A 21692-nucleotide genomic window follows, 5' to 3' on the forward strand; every position below is an offset into this window, starting at 1 on the left:
ACGGAATTTAAGGAGAATAAGATTGTAGTGTAAAGTGTGTAAATGTATCTGGGGCCACATTATTTGTAGTGCAAAATTATTACCAAAAAAGGAAATGCACCACTTTCGGTGGGACGAAGGGAGTATATCTTTTCATTTGAAAATGGCTATTTTTACTATAGAATTATATATAGATATGACTATATAAGTTTTATAGTAGTTATATTTTTGGCTACTCAATTATATTTACATTAAGGAAATACAACCAATCAAAACGATTACATTCTCCATAGCAAAACACTTTTACGTGAAAAACAAGCGTGGAGTGAGAAGTTGTACAATTATCCCGTGCAAGTAAGAAACCACCGATTTGTGGCGTAGTCTTGTTGGAGTAGTACATAAGATGTTGGCAACATGATATCACCATTTCCGAAAACTTATTGAATAGCCAATAGGGTGAACAAATTCAGATATTTAATGGTTTCCTTTTTCTCAGTAATCTTCTACTGTTAGCCTCCGAGAGGATGACCATCTGTGGCAATGTCTCTGACACAGCATCTCATACCTAGTAAACAAGGAGATCGATTAAGCGTAAGCATAAGGGAACATGTCAAATAGTCTCCATATCAGGAACACATAAGCAACTAATAATTCCATCTTTTAAGAATATAAACACGTACACCTGCGGAATAATAATGTCCTTAAACAGTGGAGCTGAACCCAAGCATCAAGAACAACGCATTTTGCTTGTCTAGCTCCATCATTACTTCACTTCCACCATTCTCTTTTTTCTCTCCTATATGGATAATGGATCTCCTTGACAAAAAAGAACATCATACATAGAAAAAGGAGGTTAAGGGGCTGCATGCCCTTCTCAGATCCCCATGCAAAGAAGCCATGAAAAAAAGTTCCTTGCATGCCGGATCTTATTTTATAATCAGAACAAGTTGGGATTTGCAATGGGAATAGTTGTCGGGAATAAGAAAACAAGTTCCTCATCCCTCGAAATATTTTACTTTCTTAATTTATTTTAAATTCCATTATATCGTAAAAATATTTCTCTTTTAAAATGAGAGGCACAAATGATGGAGTCATTATAGATAACCCGATAACAAGGCTTGCTTGATTCAAAGTAAAGTCAGACCTAATAATACGATTTTAATTTTATTGTGTCTGCATCAGCAAACGAGAGACAAGATTTTGACTGGTCTTATAGAAAAAATAGAGAGAGATTGGCGGAAAATGTGGGTCTACGGGTTGACCGTGATAATCATAGCTCGAACAACATCCTTGAGAAAGGCGCCGACGGCCGCTACCTCTGCAAGTCCCCTCTCATCCCCTTTACACCGCAGCATCGGCGGGAAAAACAGCCAGAGCCCCGTAACCAACACGAATGAAGCGGTCAGCACCGTCCCCACCGCCCAAGGCAACCGCCACCGGCCGTTGACCGCCTTCTTCACAACAATCTCCGCCGCCAAACACGAGCCGTGCAGCAGGAAGAAACAAGTGATCTCCCACGTGGGCTTCACGCGCCCGAAATAGTAGAATATCAGCTCGTGCATAAATCCCGATACAGCGAAGGCCGACATGACAGCTGGCAGCGGGGCCCACTTCCTCCCCACGATCCCCGCCGACCACCCCAGCACGGGGAGGTATACCGCGGGCCGCAGTATACGCGTTACCATGAGGTTCCACCGCCGCCCCCAGAAATCCTGCAGCGACGTCGACAGGTACGGCTCGTTGAACTGCGGCTCCAGCTCCGCGCCGAGCAATCCGCGCGCCGTCGCCGCCGCGGTCGCCAGTATCAGCTCCAAGGACAGATACACATGGAAACTGTACAGCACCATTATTACATAGGGATGGATGTGATCTTCGTAATCGTATATCTTAAGCAGTAAACCAAACAAAACTCCCTTAACACCGTAATTTAACAGTGATTTGGGGCCTTTTCCGGAGTCCTTTTTCTTTGCGTCGTCTTGACGGAGTTTGATCGGAAGACAAGCAACAGCAAGAAATCTTAGAAGAGAGAGAGAGGGAGTGGAGAGAGGGCCTTGGTGGAAGGCGAGCAAGAGGAGTTTGAAGGTGGCGAGCCAGGCGAGGAAGAAGGCGGTGGTGCCCACTAGGTGCATGGAGTGGAGCTGGAGAGGGAGGACGAGGAGGAGGCACACCACTGGGAGGAAGGCGGCGAGTCTGGCGGCGGCGCTCCGGAACATCTTGGCGGCGATGTAACAGTAGGTTAGAGAGAGATAAGCCGACAGCCATACCTTGACGAAACTGGTGATTTCTCCTTCCATCCAATATTTTAACACCTTCTTCAACTCTCCCTCCATCTCCATTTGATTTTTTTGGTTGTGTGGATCAAAAACGTGCAATCTTATTTCTAGGATTTGAAAAGGAATAGTTTTATATAATATGCATCCCATGCCAACCGCATGATGACATGTGAACATCCGACTTGTGAGGAAGGTGTTGAAATATATTTTTCTATGGGGCGTTTACTCTTTAGTCTTTATGCATGTTTGATAAGATGCATGCTTGAGTATTTTTATATTGAAGAGTAGGATTTCTCAAATCTCACTATTTTCATGGGATGAGAATCAAACAAAATTAACTTGAATGATAGATTTAATCAAAGGCCTTGAGATATCTCAAAAAGTTTTAATTCATCATAGTAAACAAGGGATTAACCTTATTATTTTTATCTATCAAGATTAATATTTCAAAATAAACACACCCTTATAGTTTAATTTATTGTTGCTTTTAGTTGTATACATTTTTTATTCGATTTACGGGAAAAATATATTTTACGTACTAGTACTAAAATTATGGTAGGTTTGTAATTTGATTTTGCCTTTTTTTTTTCCTTTTTCTATTTTTAATCGGGACTTTTGAGAAAGTTATATTTTGTACTCCCTCCGTCCCACGAATCTTGACACGTTTTCCTTTTTGGGTCGTCCCCCAAGTCTTGACACGTTTCCTTTTTGGGTAATAATTATTACATTCTCTCTCCTACTTTATCACCTTTATTATATTATCTCTCCTACTTTATCACTTTTATTACATTCTCTCTCCTACTTTATCAATTTTATACTTTATTAATTACACACTTAAAATACTAATCTACAACTCCTTAATTCCCGTGTCGAACCCAAACGTGTCAAGATTCGCGGGACGGAGGGAGTAACAAACTTTTGTTTATGCTAAAATTTGTGTCATACATAAATCAGTAATTTTTTTTTGTTGGATAAACAAATATTTAAAGAATCGTTAGTCTTATTTTTGTTGTTTGGTTGGTTCATATACATATACTTTATTTTACAAGAAGAAATTTACATGTGATAGTTTAGAAGTTATAATCGCATTATACTCTCTCAATCTATAAGCATATTAATTTAATCATATTTTAGAGTTTTTCCCGTAGGGTTTTCTCTTAAAAGAGATTTTGATGAGATTTGACCCTTAATTTGTGTTCATGTGCTTTCAATGGTTGCTTGGATTTTTTTCTTTTTTTCTTTTTTTCTTTCTTTTCTTTATAAAACGTAATTTAATAATAATTCGATCATGCGTGCCTAGGTTCCATTTTTATTAGAGCCAAATGTCCAAAGTGGTAACTAATTATTTTATGTTGCAGAGATCATAACACAAGAAAATTTTGCAAATATTTAGAAGGCGAAAATTTTCCCCCTTTAATCTATTGGGTTGATGCAGCTCCCCCACTATTTAATACTGTATACACATGTATACTAGCTGTAAAACACCTATATACTTCCATGGGGAAACTTGTAAGAAAAAGCACTCGTATATATTTTACTTAAACTAGTTGATAATTTTTTCAAGATAACTATGATTTTATCATTAGCATTGGAATAATATAATTTAAAATGTCATGTCATACTAGTTTGCAGATACAATAAGAGGTGTACATAGGTTGGCATTATGAAATACAACCAATCAAAACGATTACATTCTCCATATCAAAACTCTTACAATTATCCCCTGCAACTACCAAACCATCGATTTCTGGTGTAGTTAGTCTTGTTGGAGGCATATCACAACATCAAGATGCCACCATCTCCGAAGCTTCAATAGCCAATAAGGTGAACAAATTCGAAACCAGATACACCATAATACGGCTTCATGCCGATGACAAAATTCAGATATTTAATGATTTCCTTTTTCTCAGTATCTCTAATAATCTTCTACTGCTGCTGCTCATATATCTGCATGTACGCCTCCGAGAGGGCGACCATCTGTGGCAATGTCTCTGACACATGGAGGTCCTGCATCTCATACCTAGTAAACAAGGAGATCGATTAAGCGCAAGCATAAGGGGATACATCTGACTCTCAACTCTAAACTATATTACACCCCAAAAGCCATTCAACTATATACCATAGTTCTTCTGACTTTCGCTGCACAAATACTCTATATGATCCTCCACCTGGTTTACCGTCGTGAACAATATTTGCAATCAAGTCGTACTTCGATCGCAATTTCTCATTATCCTTCGGCGCAGGAAGGGGAATGTAATCTTTCAGTTCCAGATTCTTCACAGGGAAATTAACTGCGCCAAAAAATAGTCCAGATAAAGAAACAAAGTCAAGCAACTAATAGGACATAGTGTTTCAAAGCAAAAAACAACAAACATCTATTTGTAGCTACCTAAGCAGTAATACGCAATTTGGTAACTGTCAGTTACGTGTCGGTCAATATCTAATATCTGCAATCCTATATGTGCCATGGCACAGTGAAATTCCATTTATACACACACATATATTTATAGTACATTCAATTAGGTAACTTCTACACGAGATAGATGTACATCAGAGAATCAAAATGCATGTCCTGTCTACACACTAGAGAGAGAACTCTGCAATTGATCCAGCAATAGCTACTCGACAACAGGTAATAATTACTTACCCAGTGTAGGATTTTTCTCAACAAAAAAGTTGTTTCTTGTAAACCGAAGCATGTGAAGAATAAGATACTGCGGCAATTTCGTCACACGATATCTCATCCTTGCTGTATCAGGCCGAACCACTTCAGTCACAGTTTCACCATCAAACTTCTTGAGTATGTTGAAAAGTGGAACCTAGACATATTCATAAATTCAAGGAAGAGGATATATCAAATTAATGTCCAATAAGACAGTCATGCAGAGTGGTATTTCCCTTAACTTGCCACATTGATTTTAATGTTGCTCAATCCAGAATATGACCAAATATGAAAAGCTAACACCTAGTATAATCCTTATGCTCACCAAAAACTAAAGGCAGCAGCATTCGGACCCCAAAAACTAGTGATCATTGTGAAGGAAACAGCAAGCAATTTCATTAATCGACAATCTAAAAGGAAAAATATCATATGTCTAGCCTTTTTCTGAGGATACTGAAACGATTAAAAAAATGAAGAAAATATTGTGTGTGAGTGTTGGCCTAATGGTAGAGTTATTAATGCCTAAGGCCAAAAGTCTCAAATTCAAGTCTCCTAAAATATTTGTTTCCCCTACCAAAAAAATTGAAGAAAATGTTATCCTAGCATATAAATTCCTAGCTATCCATCCAAAACTTGAACATGTCAAATAGTCTCCATATCGGGAACAAGTATTTAAATCAACAAGTTTGTTAAGGAACAACTAGTAAATTCCAAGTTTTAAGAATATAAACACACCTGCGGAATAATGTTCTTCTCCATAATGTCCTTAAACAGTGGAGGTGGTGGCAAGTCCAACCCAAGCATTAAGAACGGCATTTTGCTTGTCTCCATGATTACTTCACTTCCACCATCATCTCCATTCTCCCCATTCTCTTTTTTCTCTCCTATATGCTTGCTATGGATCTCCTTGACAACCTCCAGCTCACCCTATAGAGACACACATGCACAAAAGATTTAGTGAGAGAACAACAAGAGAAAAAAGAACATATACATAGAAAGAGGGGGAGGGGAGACCTGAAAGCACTGGTGAATGATGCTGCTGCCCTTTTTAGATCTTCTCAGATCCCGATGCAACGTTTGAAGAAGCCATGAAATAAATCTAACAGGATCTGATTGAGCACCTATTCGGTATGTTTTCCCACTAGCCTTCATAACTGCCTGGAGAAATTCATGCGGACTGACCTGAAAAACCTTTCAGCATCAGAATATAAAGGTCAAGAACCAATGAAGAACTTATAATTAGATTTAAGATTCAACCTGTCCTTTAAAGTTCCTTGCATGCCAGATCTTTCGAGTGAGCTCTCCAAATCGGAGAACAAGTTGGGATTTGCAATGGGAATAGTTCTCGGGAATAAGAAAGAAGTTCCTCAAGGGAGTAACACGCATCAAAGATTGAATGGTAACATTGACAAAATCAGTCTCTTTGATATTATTTAACCCCACCTACAAACATTTCAAACAGAAAAGACTGACATAATTAGTATATTTCAGCACACAAGACAAGAAGAATCTTGGAATAGAGACAGCTGTAACACCCAAAGAAAAGGCTCAATCAAAAACCATTCCGGGAAGATAATCAGAACCATCAAGCGCCCTGGACCATTGACGATTCTGGTCAATCTGAATAACACTTTCTCTCGAAAACCTGTACGAACAAAAGATCAAGGGATAAATTCACACAGAACTTAACAGGATGAAGCAAGACATACCTAAAACAATAAAATGACAGCATAAATTGAACAAAAATGCAAATATTACACAATAACAGCCCTGGACACTAAAAAATGTTCCCTCTTCGAGTCTCCATAAGAATCAAGTAGAAGGGTCATTGCAAGGGAAAGTGAAAAAGCTAAAAACATATAATCGAACAAAGAAACAATGGACATGCCTTGGGTTTAGTACATGGCGAATGTCATCCAATGATGGATCAATGACTTCATATCCATCAGGAAGACAGTAAACTTTCTCTGTACAGAGATTAATGTAGACATGGTGGCCAGCTTCAAGACTATGAGTATATGCGTGAGATTTCGGTCCTCTTCCCTGGAAATACTTCCCACACACCAAACATGCGTAGACATTCAAGTTTGAAAGTGATACTGAGCAAAATTTCTCGAAATCAAAATCTAAAACCTGAAATGCAACATGGATTCAGAAATCAAAATGTGCACAAGGAAAGTATTAGCTGTTAAAAAATTGTATTAGCAAGAATGGAGAAGATGAATACAACTTAAATTATGATAAGAGTACGGGTGGATCAAGATAATGACAAATCAATGATTAAGATGTGAGAGAGCACATCATCAGATTTAATGGTTTTAATTAGAAAATACTACTCCCCCTGTCCCCCAATATCTTCCTAAGGGAGGGTGGCACCGTGGCACGGGTTTTAATAAAAGTTAGTAGTGTATTTGATGAGTGGAGAATGGGTCCAACAAAAGTGAAGATTGTAAGAGTAATAGTGAATGCTTAGTAAGATGTTTTGGAGACGGCCCAAAATAGAAAAAGAGAGGAAGATGTTTGAGGGACGGAGGAAGTAGTTTGTATTGGGTACATACCAATGTTTAGATAGCATCTTTTGGTCTTAGACTCTTAGAGGGCGTTTGAGCTTATAAGCTCTTGAGAAGTGTTTGGCAAAATAAACTCCTAAAAATAAGCTCCCCAAAAATAAGCTCTAACGACTTATAAGCTCCCCAAAAAATAAGTTCCACAGCCCCAACTCGTTTTTTCATAATCTTATAAGCAACAATTATTTTCAAAATAATAATTCTGATGTGGTTTGTTAATTCAATTATATATCCTTTCAATTACATTTCCATTCGATATTCCGTATCTAACTAGGATTTTCTCTCTCAAACTCACAATTCTATCCCTAGGTTATAAGCTAAATTATCCAAGCCCTTTAAAAACGTATAAGCTCTTGAGACATTACATATTATAATCTCATGAAACATCTTATAAGTTGTTGGAGCTTAAAAAGTAGTCTCGCACCACAAACTACCAAAGCAAGAGTAGTTGTTAACAATTTCTGTATATTGCATGAGAAGATAGATTTATCATTGATGTGAGGTCATTCAAACAGTATTCTGAATATGTGTGTTAGACTTCTTATACATATCTCATCCACTTAAAAATATAGCAAATAATGAGGCCATAGTGAGCAGTCACTTAAAGCTGATAATACAATGACGAAAACAAAATCAAAACAGAGTATCAGAAAGAACCATCGATTACACCAGCATACAATTAAAAATCGTTGCCGCATAAAAGCAAAAACCATGAAAAATTTGATAAACAATGAACTCGATCTTTGAATAGAGAAATACCTGTCTATTAACAGTATCGAGATACGGGCAGTCCCTTCTTACTTCAATCAACCGATTGCGTCGTCCCTGTCCTGTTTTACTTTCTTCGTCATCATCTTCATCTTCATCTTCAGTATGCCCATTTAGGCCTTCTCTTTTGCCATCATATACATCTCTACCCCTACCACCATCTCTCCTATCCTCCACTTCTTCCTCATCATCTTCGTAAGAAGCCAGCGGAAGGAGCGGGTTTTCGAAGGCAAGCTGCGGCGAAGATTGATCGAGTAGCTTCTGCCTCTTCGGCGCGCCCTCTTCGTTAGCAGCATTCTCGGATTCTTCTCTTGCTGTTTTCATTGCTTCTAGGGTTTCAGATCCTGGCGCAGAGAGAATTTTCCCAAACCGTGAAGTATTACCTTTATTATCTTATGCTGAATACATTACCGACATCTATTAGTAATTACTATCACACCCCATCTCAGTTAATTTGATTAATATTTTATTTTAAATTATTCTAATTAAATTAACCAATTTCGTATAAAATAAATTAGACAAAAAAAAAAACTTAAACCATATAATAATAAGCCAATTAGCAGCCCACAGACCTCGAAATCCTAATGCCATTTCTCACCATTTTGACTAATCTCTCTCCTCTCTCTCTCTCTCGAATCTTCTCACATCCTTTTTGAAAATCCCCTATTCTCTATATCTCTCGATTTTTTTTCACGTGGCTTTGAAAGAAACTCTAATCTCTTTCTTCGTTCTCATACGAAAATTCCTTCGTGCATCAAATAAAGCAATAATATAATTGTAACCATGGTTTAACAGGGAATCCACTGTTCTTTCGTCTGACTTTTCACGTTGTGCAATGCAAAACGATGCAAAACCTTGATTTGAAGCCGAATTTTCATTTTACAGATTAAAACGTGTCGGTGAAATCATCTTCTGGTTGTATTCATCATAGTGAGTCGATTGGTGCTTGGATTTTCAAAAGTGGTGGGAAAAAAAAATTCCCCAACATTCGGGGAAATTCTTATGTTGGGTTTTGATGAACGTGTTGACGCCGAAAATACGTCGGCGAAAGTGGATCTGGGCTCATCTAGTGGAGGGTTACTTGAAGCTGTGTTTATTTTTCGAAATGGCTTAAAAAAAGTTCCCGACGTTTGTCTTGGAGTTGACACCATTTTATTTTAAATATTGTAATAAATTTAATGTCTAGAAATTCATCTCTGAACGCTAGTTGTGATAAGGGGCGCGATGCAGACGATGAACAAAAGCGTGTTATTGATTTATACTCCCTCCGTCCGCCAAAAGTATGACACTTTGATTGAACACGGGATTTAATAAAATTGATGATGATTTTGATGTAGTGGAGAAAAGGTCCCACCACTTTATAAGGTGTGTGGTTGAGATTGAATTTGGGGTGAGTTTTTTCTAAATAAAGAGTGTTTGTAAGGATAAAATATAAAAGTGGATGGTGGGACCATTGCCTTAAAAGGAAAGTGGTATAATCTTTGCGAACGTTGCCATACTTTTGGCGGACGGAGGGAGTATATAGGAGTGATTTTACGTTTTTGTGTAGGAGACTAAGGTATGGTTTTTTGCTTAGTTTTGCTTACGTTGCCATCTGATGCAGTTTAATTTTGAATCTGAATTTTAAATTGGTATTCGGTGTTTGTCTTTGTTGTTGTGTTAAATAACTTATAGTCTAGATTTACCAATTGTTGAATGTTGTGGGTTGTTTGTTTTGATTAAACGTTTTATTATAAATAAAATTTACCTTCAACTCTTAATTTACCTTTGCTTACCACTATTAATTTCATAGTTAATACTATTTGTATTTTTTTGGATAGTATAACTTCTGCATAAATGATGATTTAGTTTGGTAGGTTGTATTTAGTCTAATGTAGAAGTAACAATGTTATAGGTTACTTGTATGATAGTCGGTCAAAGGCTGTAACATGATATAGTTTGAAATTTTCTTTATCTAATATAGAGGTAATCATGTTATATGTATATATAGAAGTCGAAAGTCATTTTTGATTCGTAATCATGCAACATATTACTTCTATAGAATAGGCATATTGCGATAATCATGAAATTATTATAATTATAAGTTTTATAATAAAACTTATGTACACCTATTTATTTAATTAATAGATAGAAATTCAACATAATTAGATATTAGGCACGTCAACACACTGTTAATACAATTTTAAACAAAACATTAAATATTTATTCATTTTATTTAATTTATTAAAATAATGTAAATTGACAATTATTGTTAAATAATTTATTAATATGTACTAAAGAAATAATTATCATAACTGTTAATTTTTTATTCACAAAAGCGGGTACTTAAAAACGTGTATTTAAAATCGTTATTGGACAAAATAAATCAGAAAAACAAAATAAATAAATAAATGCAGATCTCGAAATGCGTGTCACACCATGGTTGAAAATTGTGACTATGGTAAACTCATTTACCACATTAAAAGAAAAGCAAAAATATTACTTTACTCACTTTACACGTGGCACGATCGCAACAAATCTCATGTAGTGCATTTGATGCAGGATGGAACGTCCCGTTCTCATAGCAGACGACAAGCTTGGCGGCGAAGGATGGGTTAATCCTTGCCTCCCCTATCGATGTGTCTAAAAATTATCGCCCCCTCACTGTTCTATTTTCTTATTGTCGTCTCCCGTCGCGATGATCTATGCGAGCAGTGGGCTTCTCGACGGCAAGGTAAATCCCACTCCCTCGTCATCCATCCCCCTCCCTCAGTGGCGATATAATAACTTATGACTGCTTCGCCATAAATGATGGATCCACCACCAATTTAGATGCAATTAAGCCCCCCCCCCCACCACCACCAATTTATGTGCAATTAAGTCATTCCACTCTTTCTTCTTCGCCAAGCTAGCCGGAAATTGCCATGTAACCATGGCGACTGGGCGGGAGAGCAACATCACCATCACCAACGACAACTCCCACAACCGCATCCAAAAGCCTTTCCCGTTGCACCCTACAATTCTCACGACTGCATCTTCTCCTCAAGTTCTCCCACATAATCGATGTTCATCACTTTGGAGTTGAATCTCATGTTTGGTAATAACCCAAAATTTTGAGCATATGATTGCAGATATTCCACGACTTGGAAGTTTGTGGGAAACATATCTTCAATGGTACAAGGCCATGGGAATTAGAGAATTCGAATGTAGCCCTGGCATTCTGGAGCCTGGTGGATTCAATAGTGTGATTCCATAGCCCACCGACGTGATCTTGCTCTTCGAAAACCATCGGAGTGAAGCCTTTGGCCGCCTCGTATTTGTAGGCGAGGAGGCTGTTGATTCCGACGTCAACGATGGCTACGCGTGTCTCCATTGATCAGAGATATTGGGACAATACCGGTCACACTCGTCCGCGAGCGGGAAGAGGCAGAGCATGACCGCAAGGTATTTTCCGATGAGCTTGGCGAAGAAGAAAAGGTGGGAATGGATTAATTGCACCTAAATTGATGGTAGAAGGGCTTAATTGCACCTAAATTGGTGGTGGATCTCACCTACTTGCGAAAAAAAAATTAAAATACTTAACGGAGTTATACAGCCATTTAGTGGAAGGGGTTAATTGTATCAAATTTCGAATATCGGGAGCTTGATTAATCTAATGTCTAGTATACGGGACTGGACGTGATAAGGATGTTTATGTTAGGGGTATATTTGATACTTAACTCTATATAGATTATCATCATTATGACGAGGCTTGGTAATGTCCGCATTATATAGATAAAAGGACGTAACATAGTTGATCTCTATTTATATATAGTTTGTTTATTAAACTCCAACATAAATATTATTTAGATTAGATGGTGTTTGGTTGAGCTTATAAGGTGATAAATGGTACTCCCTCCGTCCTACGAAGCATGACCCAGTTTCCTTTTTGGTTTGTCCCACGAAGCTTGATCTGTTTCTAAAAATGGGAAAAAAATTACCCTTTATTCACCTTTTCACTTTTTTACCTACCACACTTAACACACAAAATACCAATTTCTTAATTTTCGTGCCGAAAATAACTGGGTCATGCTTCATGGAACGGAGGAAGTATATATGAATGAAATTAGATGTGGATGGAATTGATTTATGAATGGAATAATGAATTTAAAACAACTAAGTTATGAAAATTTTAAATTTTAAAATATTTATTGTCTCTCTATTCATTAAAATTTTACAACTTTTTATTTATGTTTATGTATGGAAATATTTATTTAGTTATTATGACGCCTAATATTCTATAACAATACTGCGTAATGCTAATTTTCATTATAGAATAATTTTAAAATTTATTTAATAATTATAATTATCATTACACTTTTTACAAAGTTGATAATTTACATTTTCAAATTCAAAATTTCATTGAGTAATTGATGTGAATTATTTTATTTTATTTTTAAAGTATATTTTATATTTGTTCTATTTTGATTTTATTTAATATTTAATATTTATTTATTTAAATATATTATTAATTTTAATGTTCATCGTGTATCACATGAATAGACATAATAGTACTCGTGTCTAAAAACAAGTAGAACCTTGCTCCTTGTCAATAAAAAGGTGGTCTCCTGTACACCCGGGTGTACCATACACACGGGTTGTACCCGACCCGGATCCTAATCCAGTTGGACTATCCTGATCCATTTTTTCTTGAAATGACATTAACACTAATACTATTTTATTTTACAAATGACATTATTTCGAAAATAACACTAACACTGTTTTATTTTACAAATGACACTAACACTTGACATTCGGGTAGGATAGTCCAGTTGGGTCGAATTCAGGTCAGGATTCGGGTCGGGTATGACCCGGTGATCACTAATTTACTTAGCAACTAAACCGTAACTAAAACGGTGTAATTATAGCACAAATGTAGCAATCGAGTATCGTATCCACAGAGACTGTAAAACGAAATTACTCTATCTATTTCCTAAATAAACTCTCACAGTAAACAAGCAAAACAAAATAGGAAGGTGAATCAAAAACTGAAGTTGACAAAATAAAAAAAAAAAAATCTAAATAACAGAGAAACAATGATAACTAAATCAAATAGAAAGAAAACTCTGACCCTAGGGATGTACTGTTACTAATTAACTACATATATTTAATATATTGATTCAATTACCAATTTAATTCAACCCTTATGAGAGATCACAGATAGGGATGGCAACGGGGCGGGGCGGGGCCGAGTATTGCTTTCCCATCCCCGTACCCGCCTAAGAAATTCATCCCCGGCCCCGCCTCCATACCCGTTTAAATCGGGGCGGGTATTATCCAATGGGGGACGAATACCCGTCGGGTACCCGCAAGATTTAAATTTAAATTAAAGTTAAAATTTGTAAAAATTTTAACTTAATTTTTATTTCAAATTCATTTAAACTTTTATTAAAAATTGCTTTTTTTCCTTATACAATAAAGAAAAAATATAGCAAAGTTAATGAAGTTAAGTCTTGTGTAGGAAATCTTATTTATAAAGCCAACTTTCCTCCTCTATTCTTTACATTTTCAATGTGGGACAAAAGTGGTGAGAAGTGTGGGAGAGTTGAAGAGAAATAATGTCCCACATTGAAAAATGGATGAAAAAGGGTGGATGAATTATGTTATATAAAGAATGAGAAAAATGTTATATATCATAAATTTGAATTTTAATATAATATTAATACTAATATATTTCATTAATAATAAAAAATAATTTAAAATATACTAAATATATATTATTCGGGGCGGGTTCGGGGTGGGGATCTATATACCCGGCCCCGCCCCGAACCCGACTCGGGTTTAACTTTTCATACCCGTCCCCGCCCCGACCCCGAAAGTATTGGCCCCATCCCCGCCCCATTAGGGTCGGCTACCCGCGGGTACCCGAACCCGCGGGTATAATTGCCATCTCTAATCACAGAACTATTCATAAGCTTCTCTAACGAACACCTATGAAAGTAGATTAATTTACCCCCATTCACATTCAAGATTCCAAGGAATAAATTAACTCCCAAACGTACACAAAGAATAGCTCCCTACAGTTTCACCTATCTCATTCAAGTGTCAAGGCTACTACTATAACATGCATTCCTGAATCGGCTGAACAATTATCGCATTCAAGACTCAAACTGAACAGCTAGACATGTAAATTATTGGCCAAATAATTCACAAGAAATTAAGCACCAGGAATCATGAATCACAAGTTGGAAGGCAAATTGATATCAATAAATCAAAAACACATAATTAATCAGCTATGTACAAACCTTAGGTTCAGATTAGCGAATTAGCCAGACATCATAAAATAAAACATAAACATAATTAAAAAGAACGCAATTGTATAAACTAAATTGTATAAAAACCGAATAAGAATGATTGTAGCGGCTTGAATCTTCAATCTTGATCTAAGCCTTGAAAACTGGAAAGCAATAATATTCTAAAGCTAGAAAACTGAAATAATAAGTCTGGGAACCCTAGATAGGTCAAAAGAGGACCTATTTATAGTCTTAGGGTAAAACAAGAGTTTAAAAACCGAAAATAACATTGAAAAACGTAAAAACGCGGAGGCTTCAAAAATGCGCGACCAAAACGGTGGCCCGTTCGGCGGTCGCCGAATTTGGCCTAAAAATCGCCCAAAAATGGCGATCGCCGTTTTTTCTCCTCCTAGCATAATTCCAATCCAGGGATTTCGGTGGCCAACTCGGCGATCGCCGAGTTGGTCGCCGTTTTTGCTCTTCAAAACGCCCAAATTCGGCGGTCAACTCCTTTGACCACCGAAATGCCCCTTTTCGTCCCGACTTCAGAATCTTCTTCTTTTATCGATTTTTGGGCTCGATTCTCTCAAAACTCTTCTCTTTAACATGTTCCTTACACTCCATGCTCCAGTATCACTCATTTCTGCATCCAAACAGTCAAAACTACACCCGACTGTGAAATCATGAAATAATAGTCAATGAACTCCAAATGATAATAAAACGGGCGTAAAATCGACTTAAACCGCAGAACATAAACCATAAAAACCATGCAAAATGAGTGTTTATCACCCGGGTGTACCGTATATCCAGGTGTACGCAAGTTTTTATAGAACTATATAGATGGAGCATGGGATATGTTTTTTTTAATTGTATGACTATAGTTGATTTAGTTTCTACTTCATCCGTCCACGAAAGAACTTCTTATCTTTCCTTTTTGAGACGTCTACAAAAAAATTTCCTACCTATTTTTGGACTACCCCCACCACTTATAATTACTCTTACTTATCACTTTTAACAACTCTCAATATTAATTACTAGTATAGCACTTTTTCATCACTCTCAATACACTCAAGTACCTTTTATTCATTCTCAATACACTTCATAATATTTTTTCTTAAAATCCGTGCCACTCTCTTCTAGAAAGTTCTTTCATGGAGGGAGGGAGTATTTAATGTTTCTAGCTGCCCCACAAGTTGCTTTGCTACAGTTGGAATGGGTCATGTTCAGTTAACATGATTTGAGCCTTAATAAAACAACCAAATTTGAGATGTGAGCTTAAATATTTCAGCCCATTATATGCCATAGAAAAAGAAGCCCAAATAATTCTTCTGTGAGACGGCGTCGTTTCGCCCGTTTCCACTAGCACTTACACACTGTTTCAGGAGCATGATATGATTACGAGCTCAACGCCATGGCGGCGCCGCCACTCCTCCACCGACATTTCTCCTCTTCTCGCTCCACTCCCTTCCCGTGCAGGCGGCCCCATGCTCTTGAACCAAATTTCTTAATCTCACCAAAACCTAGCAAAACATCCATATCCGTTTCCTTCCCCCCTCACTCAATCTCTCTCCAAAACGAGCGCAGAAAGCCCAGGGGCTTTGCCTCCGCCTCACAGGAAAACGATTCCGATCTAGAAACCAACGAAAATCGCGTCGGAGAAGCGCGGAAAGCCATTATTGAGTATCTGGAAAAATTCGGAGCTTCGCGAGAAGACGCGTTATGCATTTCCTCAAATTGCCCTAATTATTTGAACACGCTGATTGACGGCGTAGATGACCTCGACGATTGGAATTCGTTGGCCGCCACCGCCGCCAGTCCGGGGACAAAGAGCGACGGAGGCGCTGTGGAATTCAGGAAGAAAGTATCTCAAATGGCGGAGCAGAAAGGGGATAAGGGCGTTCTCCCCTTCTTGGATAGCATTGGCCTTTCTCTCTCCTCGGCTTCTCGCTTAGCGCGATATCTCTCTTCTTCCAAGTCCAATGCGCTTCCTCGCCTCATTCACAAGGTGTTTGATTGAATCCTGTTTAATATTTTCATCCAGAAAAAAAAGTAGCGATCAAACTTTGTCTTTTTTTTCCTTCCTGATTTTGTGCTCTTGTTAATTACTGTTATTATTATAGGTTAAGTATATGAAGGAAATATTATTTTCTGGCAGTGATGATGGTGAGCTCATTGGGAAAAATGCGCGGCGAATGATGGCGCATCTCTCTATTTCTGTTGATGAGGATTTGCAGCAAACTTTAGCATTTTTTGAAAAGGTTAAAGATCATAGATTGTTTGTGCAGTTGATGTTGAATCTCTATTATGTGAAAAATTTGGTTGCTTTCCTCCATAGTTTGTGTATTTATCTGCCCTTTTACTTGTGTAGATTCAAGCGAGGCGTGGGGGTTTGAATCTTTTGGGTTCGGAGAGTACTTCTTTCCGGTATCTCATTGAATCTTTTCCCCGCCTTCTCGTCCTGCCTCTAGAATCTTGTGTGAAGCCAATCGTGTTGTTTTTTGAAGTGATTGAGGTTCCTAAAGGATGCATAAGAAACATACTATTGTTGTTCCCGCCTGTTCTGACCTATGACATTGACAAAGACATCAAGCCAAGATTGAGGTCCTTTGAGAAGGTACAATCTGCCATGTGCTTCTTTCATGTCTCTTTAAGGGGATGTTTAGCTAAGCCTATCATAAACTCCAACAGCTTATAAGATGTCTCAAGAGCTTAAAAGCTCCTAAACAATTTATAAGCTGTTTTAAGGAGCTAATAAGCTCAGCCAAACACCATCTGAGTTTGCTGTTTGAGTTTGTTCTTGTACGAGCCAATGATGTCCCATGACTTCCGTTCAAAGTGATTTGCAAAGTTCTAAAACCATGGACAACCATGGATGTTGATATTTTTACCATCTGTAAAACTTTAGTGATTCCCATCTCGTTGAGTACGTTGCTGTATTGCTAGTGTAATTTTTATACATTTTATATGGCGGCTCACGATTGGCCATTAATGATATATTTGCCTTGTAGATTGGTGTGAAGGGTAATGATCTTGGGAAGATGCTTGTTAAGTACCCGTGGATTCTTTCTGCTAGCATCCTAGAGAACTTCGAGAAAATCCTTGATTTCTTTGATGAAGAGAAGGTATTGGTGGAGTTCAGATGCTTGATTCTTGCATCTCGTCTTTGGTGTAGAATTGATTTATATCTGATGCTAATAAATTGATACGATGTTTTTATTGAATGCTCATTAGGTTCCAAGAATGTGTTCCTCTCGAGCAATCAAAAAGTGGCCACATATTTTGGGCTGTTCAGTTAATAAGCTGAAGTTGATAGTGGAAGAATTTAATGAAATAGACATTAAAAGTAAGAAGTTAGGTCATGTCATTGCTACAAGTCCTCAGCTATTACTTCGCAAGCCTCAGGATTTTCTTCAGGTCGGTTCCATAAATATTTTTTACATCTTAATTATATTGAAAGATTTCTTTATTGCACTTTGTTTTGCTAGTCTTTGCAAATGGTTTTGATGGCTGTTGCATCTTTATTAGTCAAATGGATTCCTGATCTTGTGTTGCAAACCATTTTTCTCATTTTAAACTTGGGTTAATCATGCTTTGCATCCCCAATTTACAGCGCTTTCCAAAACAGGTCCCCAACTAACATTTTCTATTAAAAAACTTCAACTTTTGGAAAAAAAATTGATTTATTTTCCACCTCACCCACCAAATGATGTTGTTTCAGTTCTGAGTTATGCTCTCTCTCTCCAACTCAGCTCTCTCTGTTCTTGAGTTCTGTTCGTTGAGTTGTGCTCTTTCTCTTTATAGTTCTGCTCTCTCCCTTTTGCTAAGTTATCTCTCTTCTTAGGTGGAATTTTTATTTTATTTTCTTTTCTTCTATTTTTCTGTGAAACAACGTAATTTGGTTGGTGATTTGAAAAAAAATCCACCTCAGAATCCGGACAAGTGACTCATCATTTTGTTGCTAGATTCTATAAAGGGGGACATAAATCAAACTTTTCTGATGTTGGGAGTTTTTAATAGAAAGCATTACAAAATATGATTAACCCTTTAAATTTTGCAATCATATCGCAAAAACATGAAAACATGGTATTTTGGTGATGAGTTTTATTATTTCTTGCAACAAGCAATTTTCTGAAGTCATACAGAGCACTGTTTTTTGCATCATTTCTTTCATTTTGCCCATACACATTCTTTAAACTTTTTCTTCCTGCATTCAGGTGGTATCCTTCTTCAAAGATTTGGGAATGGACGAGGATGCTATTGCTAGGATGCTTAGTCGTTGCCCTGAAATTTTTGCTGCAAGTATAGACAAAACGCTGGAGAAGAAGTTGCAGTTTCTCTCTATCATTGGGATTTCCAAAGCTCACATCCCACGAGTTATCAGAAAATACCCAGAACTCTTTGTTTGTGATGTCGACAGAGCTTTACTCCCTAGGTAAAGAATACAACGATACTTGAACTATTACTACCATACCATAAAAGGAAACAAAAGAAATGAATGCTTAGGATTTGTATCTTCTTGGCAGGATGAGGTACCTAATGGAGATCGGATTATCAAAGAAGGATATCAGCTTCATGGTACGTAGATTCTCTCCTTTACTCGGCTACGGCATTGATGAAGTCTTGAGACCTAAATTCGAGTTCCTAGTGAATGCCATGGAAAGGCCCGTTAGCGACGTGGTTGATTACCCGAGATACTTCAGCTACTCATTGGAGAAGAAGATAAAGCCGAGGTATTGGGTTCTGAAAAGTAGGAATATTGATATTTCATTGAAAGAGATGTTGGGCAAAAATGATTGGGAATTTGCAGTTGAATATATAGGTGAAGGAGAGGTGCTTGTTCCTCCCGCTTGAAAACTTTGTAGAGTTGAAGTTTTTTTGTAGTTTACTAAATGATCACTTAGTCTATGGATCTTTCTCTATTACTTTTCGTGTTTTAGCCTCGAATGTAAAATGATAGGCTAAATTGGTGTATATAGAAGAATGTTATGCTAATTGCTACATACTTTATGTGAGCGCCTTATGTGAGCACCACTTACGTTTAGCCCTCGTTAGCATTATCTTTTTTGTTTTAGACATTTATTTTTATTATAATACTTTATAAATCATTATTAGGATCATTAATTTTATAAATAACATAAAAATTAAAGTCTAGTTTGTTCTTTTTATTAATTATTTGAAGTTAAAGGAAATATGAACAAATTAGACTTTGATTTTTATGTTATTTATAAAATTAATGATTCTAATAATCTATATATATATGAAACACCAGTTTTTGTTCCTGCAAATTTTTCTCTTTCCTTCCACTATGCATTTTTCATATTTTCCCTCTCCTCTCTCTATCACACGTTTTTTTTCACTATTTTTTCATACAATTTTTCTCTCTTCTACTCTCTCTTTCATACTTTAGTGATTTTCTTAAAAAAAAATTAAAATTGATATATGGAAAGATATTCAATATGCATCTTAAGTTAAAAATAATGACAAGATCTTTAATTTGGTATAAAAATCATAAAATATAAATTTGAAACAAATAAGTTATTGTAATTAAAAAATTTATGGTAATTATTTTTCTCTCTCCTATTTCTTTTTCTCTATTCTTTTATATTTTTATCTCTTCCTTTTTTTGCACTATTATTATTGTTGTTATTAATATTATATCAAAATTATTTTATTGTAATTTAATAATTGTTGTTATTATATTTTTTTTCTCTCTCTCTCTCTTTACTACAAAATTTATCTCTTATCTTTCATCTTTTGATAAAAAAATTAATTTAGAATGAATAAGTTATGATAATTTAAAGTTTTAAAATATTAGTATTTTGTTCTTTCCTCTCTACTTTAATGAGTGTTAATTTTCTCTTTAATGACATGTTTACTTTTTTCTATTATATTAATTATTTTTTTTTGTATTTTTAGATAAAAATAAGTAAATATCATGCGTTTGTGTTTACATATATATTTTTAATTATAATAGTTTAAATGTAATAGAGGTAAAGGAATATATATTGGTTCATTTTATAACTCTTTTTTTTAAATAAATTTTTTGTATTAATGTTAATTTAACTTTGTAGATGAAATTAGTATATATATTAAAAAATATAATTTCAAATTTTTTTTTATATTTGTGAATTATTAATTTATTATGATGCATCATACTTTATAATTATAATAAAATATAATGCTAATTTTCATTATCAAATGATTATTATTAACTATTTAATAACTATAATTGTCATTACACTTTATACAAAGTTGAAAATTTACGTTTTTAAATCCAAAATTTTATTGAGTAATTGATGTCGTTTAATTTCGATACTCGCCGTGCATCGCACGGGAGATCGTTCTAGTAATTTATGAAGTATTAGAATAAAAACAAATGTCTAAAACGAAAAAGATAATGCTAACGAGGGTTAAACGTGAGTGGTGCACTGGTGCTCACATAAGGTATGTAGCATAACATTCCTAGGTGTATATATACATAAAATTTACTCACTTTTTGGTATTTAACATGAACTTTATTCATTTTTTGGAATTTAACATAAACTTTAAAACTTATTTATAAATACATGAACTTTAAATTTATTCAATTTTTTTGACTCATTTTTCATTTTTCTCAAATTAAAGCTGATTGAAATGCTTGAATTTTTACGTGGACAATTTGATATTGAGATATAATGATGTCGTTTTTTATTAGAAGAAAATAACTTAAAACTAAAATATAAAAGTGTACAGTAAAAAATTGTCTACAAATTTCATAAATTCAGAAAGTCAATTTTTGTCTTTAAGATTTGAAATTTTCATAAAGTAAATTTAGAATTTCGTTGGGTTCCTAATCATCGGGCGCTTCTACAAATTTGTCAGATGCAAATTGAATAAATTGAATAATTAATTTTGTCAGTTCAGTATTAATTGACATGTTAGCATTAATCTAGTTGGATATAAAAAATGGGCCAAAAATTGAACGATGTGGATTAATTTTTATAGGGAGACATTGTCCACATCAAGATTATGGCACTCCAAATTAGCTTTAATTTGAGAAAAAAAATGAAAAACAAGTCAAAAATTGAATAAGTTTAAAGTTCATGTATTTTTATAACTAAGTTTTAAAATCTATGTTAAATACCAAAAAAATGAGTAAAATTCGTGTATTTATAACTAAGTTTTAAAGTAAATGTTAAATATCAAAAAATGA

The 21692-nt window shown here is 35.7% G+C and overlaps 3 protein-coding genes across 5 annotated transcripts; 1 reads left to right on the forward strand and 2 right to left on the reverse strand.

Moving 5' to 3' along the window:
• Positions 1-1075: 1075 nt before the first annotated feature.
• On the reverse strand, positions 1076-2450 carry LOC130985871 (acyl-CoA--sterol O-acyltransferase 1-like). Its single transcript, XM_057909034.1, has one exon. It carries the CDS (start codon positions 2427-2429, stop codon positions 1230-1232), a length of 1200 nt encoding a protein of 399 aa, XP_057765017.1. The 5' UTR covers positions 2430-2450; the 3' UTR covers positions 1076-1229.
• Positions 2451-3971: 1521 nt separating this feature from the next.
• On the reverse strand, positions 3972-8995 carry LOC130985870 (uncharacterized). Of its 2 annotated transcripts, XM_057909032.1 has the most exons (9): positions 8241-8995; positions 6803-7047; positions 6475-6559; positions 6172-6357; positions 5929-6096; positions 5650-5841; positions 4900-5071; positions 4372-4543; positions 3972-4272 (listed from the first exon to the last, which is right to left on the reverse strand). In XM_057909032.1, exons 1-9 carry the CDS (start codon positions 8571-8573, stop codon positions 4179-4181), a joined length of 1647 nt encoding a protein of 548 aa, XP_057765015.1. In that variant the 5' UTR covers positions 8574-8995; the 3' UTR covers positions 3972-4178. The 2 variants fall into 2 exon arrangements, with proteins under 2 accessions (XP_057765015.1, XP_057765016.1); XM_057909033.1 differs by lacking the exon at positions 8241-8995 and having other exon boundaries at positions 6450-6559; positions 6803-6943.
• A 6781-nt stretch (positions 8996-15776) lies between these two features.
• LOC130985873 (transcription termination factor MTERF6, chloroplastic/mitochondrial) lies at positions 15777-19405 on the forward strand. 2 transcript variants are annotated; one of them, XM_057909035.1, is made up of 7 exons: positions 15777-16505; positions 16621-16758; positions 16869-17114; positions 17509-17622; positions 17732-17914; positions 18715-18932; positions 19024-19405. In XM_057909035.1, the coding sequence occupies exons 1-7, from the start codon at positions 15912-15914 to the stop codon at positions 19349-19351; spliced, it is 1821 nt and encodes a 606-aa protein (XP_057765018.1). In that variant the 5' UTR covers positions 15777-15911; the 3' UTR covers positions 19352-19405. The 2 variants fall into 2 exon arrangements, with proteins under 2 accessions (XP_057765018.1, XP_057765019.1); XM_057909036.1 differs by having other exon boundaries at positions 16656-16758.
• Positions 19406-21692: the final 2287 nt, after the last annotated feature.

The sequence above is a fragment of the Salvia miltiorrhiza genome, chromosome 5 (genome assembly GCF_028751815.1).
Source record: "Salvia miltiorrhiza cultivar Shanhuang (shh) chromosome 5, IMPLAD_Smil_shh, whole genome shotgun sequence".
In the NCBI taxonomy this organism is placed as follows: domain Eukaryota; kingdom Viridiplantae; phylum Streptophyta; class Magnoliopsida; order Lamiales; family Lamiaceae; genus Salvia; species Salvia miltiorrhiza.